Source organism: Crocodylus siamensis, chromosome 10 (genome assembly GCF_052110815.1).
Source record: "Crocodylus siamensis isolate JL-2025a chromosome 10, ASM5211081v1, whole genome shotgun sequence".
Lineage (NCBI taxonomy): Eukaryota > Metazoa > Chordata > Crocodylia > Crocodylidae > Crocodylus > Crocodylus siamensis.
This window is the reverse complement of record NC_143404.1, coordinates 5,272,557-5,280,656: the sequence shown is the minus strand read 5'-3', so window position 1 is coordinate 5,280,656 and position 8,100 is coordinate 5,272,557. Positions and strand designations below refer to the sequence as shown.

Here is an 8,100-nt window from a genome sequence, read left to right as displayed (position 1 = left end):
AGGGCAGAGCTGCAGTGCTGAGGAGTGGAAGGAAACCTGTCTGCTCACTGCAGCTTCAGTCTGAATAGTCTCTGAGTATAGCTGCAAGGCCAAGGGTTTTAAATTAAACTTTATTACAGTGCACATTTTATATATTTATATATAGATGTACTTGAAAAATCAAATGTATCCAATAATAAAAAATACAGCACATTGAAGTAGTATAATGCATTCCAGTGTATAGCTGAAGAAACATTGGTATTCCAGAAAGTTGCTCTGAAAATATTACACTAATCCTTACCATTTTAGAACTGGGCTACTTTTTTCCAAAAATTCACATCAATCAGGATACTGAAATATTTCTTAAAAAGATGGATTTTGCACTTCATCTCATGGCATGAAGGCACTGGAGACTTCAACATGAGCTACGGGGCCATGTACAACACTGGCAGGCACAGTGTGGTTTTCTGTTTCCCTGCCATTTCCATACAGCTAATCCCCTCTCTTGGACCAAGAGAGGGCTCAGTCATCATACTCACGCAATCCTCAGCTTTGGCCCACAGCAACTGCCCCTGGTTTGAGGGAGGGAAAGACTAGGGAGGCAGACTCTTGGCTGTTCCTCCCACGTGTCAAGTCAACCCTGTCTGGCAGCCAGTAATGGGAATTCAGTCTCCACGGGCTCATGTCAAGATTGAGGTTCCCTCATACTCCTCCTGCCACAGACCACCCTACCCTACCTCCTCCAGCCCAGCCACAGACCACCCTCCCCTGGGTGGAAGGTGCCTTTGGCCTTCATGCATGTTAGGTCCTTAGTTTCAGGACAATGCTAAACCGCACTGCGTGTTAGCGTGACCCAAGTGATACACTCAGTCAAACACCCACGAGAGGATTAGTGACAGCATGGTCCTTACCCAAGGGAACAAAACCAAACCTTTGCACTGGAAAGCAGTTCTTCTTTGCTCTTCAGACGGCCACAGAGAAGGGGCTGCCCTGTCCTGCCCCAGCCTCCGCGCCCTAGCAGAGGTGGCTGCAGACGTGTGCCAGTGCTGGCACAATGCGGCCTTGTTTAATTCTGCCCAGCACCCACGTGTGGGAACATGTCTTTGTCCTGCAGTCTAGTGTGGTGCTTGCTGGGGTCCTTGTCTCTTGACTGCAGATTTTTCTTCTTCCAGCCTTGGAGCAGAGGGTGGTGCTATGCACACACATGCTCACAACTGGGTTGCCCAGACACTGCAGACTCGGGGACGGAGAGCAAGAGGAAGGGGGAGGGGGAGGATCTGAAACTGCTTGGTGCCGCCACCCGTCAGCCTGGGAATCTCATTCTGCCTTCTTAATAAAGATCTGGGGAGAGGGAAAAGAGGGAGACTAAGTAAAAGGCAGCTGGGCCATGTCATTCTGCAGCAACACCCCTCCATGCAGTCCCCCCACACTCCCAGGAAGAACATTCCCAGGGCTGAACCAGGTCTTGCCAGGAGAGACCTAGAACAGCCCAGCCCTCCCCCCCAGTACAGCTGTGGTGCAGATGTGCTAAAGGATACAAGGAATAATATAAATTTCTCCTTGCAGAGCTGCCCTGAACATGCAGACATCCCTTTAAGGAGTCTGCGCACTCCTGCCTTGGCTGTTTGTCAGGGGACTTGTTCCCAGGCCTGGGATGCAGACATGGGAGCAGCTCCTTTTCTCCAGACCTATTCCAAGTGCTGCTTTTACCAACAGCTGCACTGCCAGGAAGGCACCTGCACAGACCTGCATCTGGGAGCTATGAGCTAGGGAGCCTTTTTTTGCAACTGAAGCCGCACAGAATCATCTTTGCCTTACAGACATATGCAAAATGCATTGGGGAGGGAAGCTTCAATCCACTCCCAGCACAGTTCCTGAATTATTCTTTTTGGATCAGGATTGAGGCCACGGTTCCAGGTACTGTAGGAGGCCCACCCTTCCCTGCCCTCCCTCCCCTCATGCGCTTTCCTTTACAAGAAGAGCTCAAAACTCAGCACGTTAATGTGAGATCTCCTCTGTGGACATGGCTGTCTTTCAGGGTGTGACTGGGGAGGAGAGGGGCTGTCCACCCCCGTAAAGCAGGTTACCTCACTCAAGATGATCCACACTGGAGAGTCGGTCTGGATGGAGAGCCGGATGGCTTCAAGAGGCCCAAAGGAAGGGTCCACTTCTCCTTCTGCAACACCCTTCAAAAAGGCGCCTGGCAGAGGAAAGCAGACAGTTCTGAGGAGGGGGAAATCACTTGAGCACTGAGCTGAACTCAGCAGACAGATTAGGAAGCAGCCAGCCTTGACAAAGCCCCCCACGCAAAGCAGGGGCTCTTAGCTGTTACTCCAAAGCAAGCCCACAGCCAGTCATGCAAGCTGCAGCCTTTCGGCAGTACCTGCTGTTGGAGACGAGACCCGAGAGTGAAGAGTTGCCTAGGCACCTACCACCAAACTAGCTGACTACTGGAGTGTGCTTGCTCCAATGCAAGATCTAGGGCACTGTGATGTCAAATACAAGTCACTTCTGAAGCAAGCATGTCCTTATGAGCTGTGCACATCACAACCATGGCGCCTGGGGAATGAAGCCTTGACTTGTGGGGCCCAGATGGTCGGTAGATGGCAGCACTGCACAGGAGAAACATTTAGTGCAGGTCTTTCTCAAGCCTTCTGAGACACTGAGGGTCTTGAGCAGAAAAGGAGGAGGGGGCGGGCTATATTTAGCCAGTGAATCCTCCCAAGCTGGTTTATATGATTGGAAAGGACAAGAGTCCCAAGGCAGCGCAAGACTTCATCTGCAGCACTGGCTTCCCTGAGCCGCCAGCAGGACGTACCACACAAACCAAAACAGCTTCTTGACCTCCTTAAGGCATGGTGAAGCCAGAGTCCTGCTGGAGAACTTCTTCAGTGCTGCGACTGCCCTGCTTGGTGCGTCTGAGCTCCAGTCAGCCCAACATACACAGGTTCCCCCATCTTGAGCTTTTGAGGGCAGAACCGGAAGTGAATTCCCCGCTCAAGTCTCGTGTCATTTTTCTGCCTTGCGCAGCTCCCTCCAGAAATGCCCAACAAGGAAGCCCTCGAGCCTTGTGGCATCAGCAATCCTAGCCTGAAGATCTGCTAATAGCTCCTGCTGCAGCTCCTGAGAGGAAGCTGGCTGGCAGTTCTGTAGACCAGACTGTGACAGTGTTTTCCTTCACAGAAAACCAACTTCGTTCCTCTCCTCTAGGCCCGTTCACTTCCCTCTCCCTCCCCAAGAATTGCACGTAATCGTTGTGCATTAGCACATGTAAACACTCTGAATAATTTATAGAAAAAGGTCAGAAATCCAAAAACTGAAATCCTCTGAGGACCAGCGGGAAGTACCAGTTAGGAAGGGAAGAATGGAATACACAGATACAAATCCGGGGTTAGGCAGCAATAAGACAGTGGAGGTTACAGCAGCTCGCAGTACAAGCTCATATTGCAAAGAGGCAAATGTCAGCCTTAGGGCCCTGGAGGCGCGGGTGAGGGAGCTCCAGGAGGAGGTTAGCAGGCTGAGGGGAATCAGGGAGGTGGAGGAAGAGATTGATGGCTATTTCCCTTCCCTGCAGGACCACACACCCAAGGAAGAAGCACCCCAGGAGATGCCCTCCACTGCAGAGTGGCAGACGGTCACCTCCAGTACCAGGGCTGCTCATAACACAGCAGCAGTACCAGTTCCTCCAGTCCGGCTGGAGAACAGGTATGAGGCCCTGGCAACTCTGGAGGAGAAGGAAGGAGAGGAGGCAACCACAGAGGAGGCAACTCCACGCTCTCCATGTCCTGAGCAGGCCGAAGGAGCTAAGCAGTCCCAGAGGAAAAAGCATCGAGTGATCGTCATAGGCAACTCCATCCTGAGAGGTACAGAGGGCCCCATCTGGCGCCAGGACCCCTCGACACGCGAGGTCTACTGCCTACCCAGAGCACAGATTCAGGACATGACGGGGATGATCCAGGCCGTGATCCAGCCCACCGATTACTACCCCATGGTCCTAATCCATGTGGGTACTAACGATGTGGCCAGGAGAAGCCCTGATCGCCTGATGGCAGACTACCACGCTCTGGGGGGTGTGCTGAAGGAGACAGGTGTACAGGTGGTTCTCTCTTCTGTCCTACCAGCGAGCGGATGTGGAAGATGGCATGCGACGTGCATCACAGAGACCAACTGGTGGCTTTGGGAACGGTGTCTCAAGGCGGGCTTGGGCTTCCTCAACAACGACCTGCACATCACGATGAGAGACATGCTCGGGTGGGATGGGCTCCACCTTTCCCCTAAAGGTAAGCGTGTGTTTTCTTCTAGGTTGGCAGATCTCCTCTGGCGGGCTTTAAACTAGGCTCGTCGGAGGAAGGGGAAGACAAGGGCAGAGGAAGCCTTGGACTGCCATACCAAGCAGCACCCACAAGTACAGCCCAGCCTAGACCGACAAGCGGCACATATACACAGGTAAGCAACAGGGGCCAGGGCAATGCTGAAAGTAGGGGGTCAGGGCACACATCCACAGGAGGCCTCAAATGCCTCTACACAAACACTCGTAGCATGGGGAACAAGCAAGAGGAACTTACCCTCCTGCTAGCTGACACCAACTTGGACATAGCGGGACTCACTGAAAGGTGGTGGGACCGAACGCATGACTGGGCAGTGAATATCAAGGGCTATAGGCTGTACAGGAGGGACAGGACAGGACAGGGAGGAAAGGCGAGGGGGGGTGGCACTCTACATTAAGGAGGAATACACATCCTCACCAGGTAGCAGAGAGTCAGAGAAGGGGCACACGGAAGTGCTTTGGGTTAGGATACAAGGCAGTCGAGGGAAAAGAGACTTAACAGTGGGGGTCTACTACAGACCCCCAACCAAGGGGAAGAGCTAGACTAGGAAGTCTTAAGTCAGCTCACGGAGGTAGTGAAGTCAAAGGACGTGGTCATCATGGGAGACCTGAACTTTCCAGACATCTGCTGGGAGGAGCAGACAGCCAGGTCTGACCACTCACGTCGGTTCTTGGCCAGAGTGCAGGACCTCCATCTAACCCAGGAGGTGCACAGCCCCACCGGGGGGATGCCTTGTTGGACCTAGTGCTGGCCACGGGTGACGACCTGGTGAGGGGGCTGCGAGTGCTCGACCACCTGGGTGACAGCGATCATCGCCTGCTGGGAGTCGCCATCCAGCGCAAGGTGGCAAAGGCCGGCAGCAAGGCAGCAGCCCCGGACTTCAATGAGCTAAGGAGAACAGTCGGGGAAGCGCTGAGGTCCCGGAGGGCAGGGGAGCCAGGTGTCCGAGAAGAGTGGTCGCTCCTTAAGGAGACGATCCTCCAAGCCCAAAGGGAGGTAATCCCAACAAGGATCAAAAGGGAGCAGGAGGGCACACCACCCCCACGGCTCACCAAAAGCATCCGGGAATGTCTCCTAGCTAAAAGGGAGGCGCACACCCAATGGAAAGGAGGGACCATCCCCAGGGAGGACTGTACTGCAGTTGCTCGGGGGTGCGGGGGGGGGGTCAGGGAGGCCAATGCAGAGATGGGACTGGGACCAGCTTCCCAGGTCAAGGACAACAAGAAGTCCTTTAAATCCACAGGGGGCAAAAAGAAGGTACTGAGTAACGTGGGGCCCCTGCAGGACACACTAGGAAATTTGGTCATCACACCAGACGACAAAGCTCACCTATTTAACCACTTCTTTGCCTCCATTTTCCTGAGCAGGGACCAGATCAACCCCCACACCAAGCCCCACTAGACCCCAGGGGAGGCGCACGCAGGCCAAGGGTCAGGGAGGATCTAGTCAGGGAACTTCTGGAGGGACGGGATGTATTCAAATCAGTGGGTCCAGACAATCTCCACCTTGAGTACTGAGGGAATTAGCTGCGGTCATTGTGGGACCCCTAGCACAGCTGTACGAGCACTCGTGGTGCTCTGGTGTGGGGCCAGAGGACTGGAAGAGGGCCAGTGTGGTTCCCATCTTCAAAAAGGGGAGGAAGGAGGACCCGGGAACTACAGGCCAGTCAGTCTCACCTCGATCCTGGGCAAGCTGTTTGAGAGAGTTATCCTGGTGTGTGTCCACGAGGGGCCGAGGGGAGATTATGCTTAGGGGCAACCAACACGGGTTCATCAGTGGCAGGTCCTGTCAGACCAACCTGGGGCCTTCTACAACCAGGTCACCAAATCCTTAGAGGCAGGGGTAGCAGTGGACATCGTCTTCCTGGACTTTCGGAAGGCCTCGACACAGTCTCTCACCCCGTTCTCATTAAGAAACTGGGGGCTGTGGTGTCGACACCCACACAGTCAGTCACCAACTGGCTGGAGGGCCGCACCCAGAGAGCGGTGGTGAACGGGTCATTGTCGACCTGGAGGGACGTGGGCAGTGGGGTCCCCCAGGACTCGGTCCTCGGGCCCGCACTGTTCAACATCTTCATCAGTGACTTGGACGAGGGGGTAAAAAGCACCTGTTCAAATTTGCTGATGACACTAAGATGTGGGGGATGTGGGCACGCTAGAAGGGGCGAATAGGCTGCAATCGGACCTTGACAGGTTACAGGGGTAGGTGGACGAGAATAGGATGGGATTCAACGCCAACAAGTGCAAGGTGCTGCACCTGGGGAGGAAGAGCTGGCATCATACCGGTTCAGGCTGGGGAACTCCCTTCTCGTCAGTACAGAGGCGGAAAAGGATCTTGGAGTCATCATTGATGCCAAGATGAACATGGGCCGGCAGTGTGGGGACGCAGTCAGGAAAACCAACCGCACCTTGTCGTGCATCCGCAGATGCATCTCGAGCAGGTCCAAGGAGGTGATGCTCCCCCTCTATGCGGCACTGGTCAGGCCACAGCAGGAGTACTGCGTCCAGTTCTGGGCGCCACACTTCAGGAGGGACGTGGACAGCATGGAGAGGGTCCAGAGGAGGCCACTCGCATGGTGAGGAGGCAGCAGGGCAGGCCCTACGGGGAGAGACTACGGTACCTGAACCTGTTCAGCTTCCACAAGAGAAGGCTGAGGGGGGACCTGGTGGCAGTGTATAAACTGGCCAAGGGAGACCAGCGGGGTTTAGGAGAGTCCCTGTTCCCCTGAGCCCTACTGGGAGTAACAAGGGAACAATGGCCATAAGTTGGCCATAAGTTGACTGAAAGTAGGTTCAGGCTAGATATCCGAAGGCACTACTTCACGGTCAGGGCGGCTAGGGTCTGGAACCAACTTCCAAGAGAAGTGGTGCAGGCTCCTACCCTGGGGGGCTTTAAGAGGAGGCTGGGTGAACATCTTGCTGCGGTCGTTTGACCCCAGTACTGTTTCCTGCCATGGCAGGGGGCCGGACTCGATGATCTGATCAGGTCCCTTCCAACCCTACTAATTATGAAACTATGGAGGGTTGTATGCAAGATGTCGGAGATGATTAATCTGTTCTACTTGGCGCTAGTGAGGCCACAGCCAGAGCACAGGGTACACTTGTGGACATCGCACTAGGAGAGTTGTAGGCAAACTGGAGAGAGATTGCAGAGAGCAGGAGAGAGAGGAGGAGGTTTGGGAAACCACGACCTAGGAGGAAAAGCTGATAGAACTGGTTCCTTGGCCTAGAAACAAGAAGACTTCACTGTGCAAGTGGTCGTTACCGCAAGGACGGCGATGGTTCTCGGGGCAGGATGAGATGCAGCTGGTTGGCACTGCAGTAAGGGAGGTTGAAAGTATGCTATTAAGAACAACTTACAGACTAGGGATGTTGCTAAGCACATGGGGCAGCTGGCCCGTGGAGCTTGGGGAATCCTCTTCACCAGGGGTTTTTAAGGATAGGTTGAAAGAACACTGGTCAGAACGGCCCAAGGGCACAAGCCCAGCCTCAGAGCAGGGACGTGGACTTGCTGACCTCGAGCTCCTGCCTGGCTCTCTGCTTCTATGGAAAACAGCCAGGCACAAGGGAAGCTAGTGATTAAAACCCATTCAAGTGCCGACTCATGGAGAGAAAAACAAGCCTAACTACTCTGAATGACCAACTTCCAATCTCATTTCCAGACAAATCGATTCCAAGCAAGTTTTTTTTTCTTTTAAAACAGAAATAATGCACCACATATGTTGATCTTCAAACGAATAAAGACCATTATCGGGAAACAGCAGGCCATCTTTTGCCTTGAACCAGTAATTTAC

General features: G+C 53.8%; 2 protein-coding genes across 2 annotated transcripts in view; one reads left to right on the top strand and one right to left on the bottom strand.

Moving 5' to 3' along the window:
• Nucleotides 1–93: 93 nt before the first annotated feature.
• The window catches only part of MGAT4B (alpha-1,3-mannosyl-glycoprotein 4-beta-N-acetylglucosaminyltransferase B), a 75,515-nt gene continuing 67,508 nt past the window's right edge, over nt 94–8,100 (bottom strand). The window contains exons 14-15 of the mRNA XM_090064138.1: nt 2,067–2,179; nt 94–1,320 (exon numbers count right to left, since the gene is read on the bottom strand). Of these exons, the coding sequence (XP_089920264.1) occupies nt 1,297–1,320; nt 2,067–2,179 (137 nt within the window). The 3' untranslated portion in view covers nt 94–1,296. The remainder of the gene's footprint in view (nt 1,321–2,066; nt 2,180–8,100) is intronic.
• On the top strand, nt 2,186–8,092 carry LOC149856152 (uncharacterized). The gene is made up of 2 exons (XM_090064139.1): nt 2,186–4,425; nt 6,627–8,092. Exon 1 carries the CDS (start codon nt 3,344–3,346, stop codon nt 4,313–4,315), a length of 972 nt encoding a protein of 323 aa, XP_089920265.1. The 5' UTR covers nt 2,186–3,343; the 3' UTR covers nt 4,316–4,425; nt 6,627–8,092.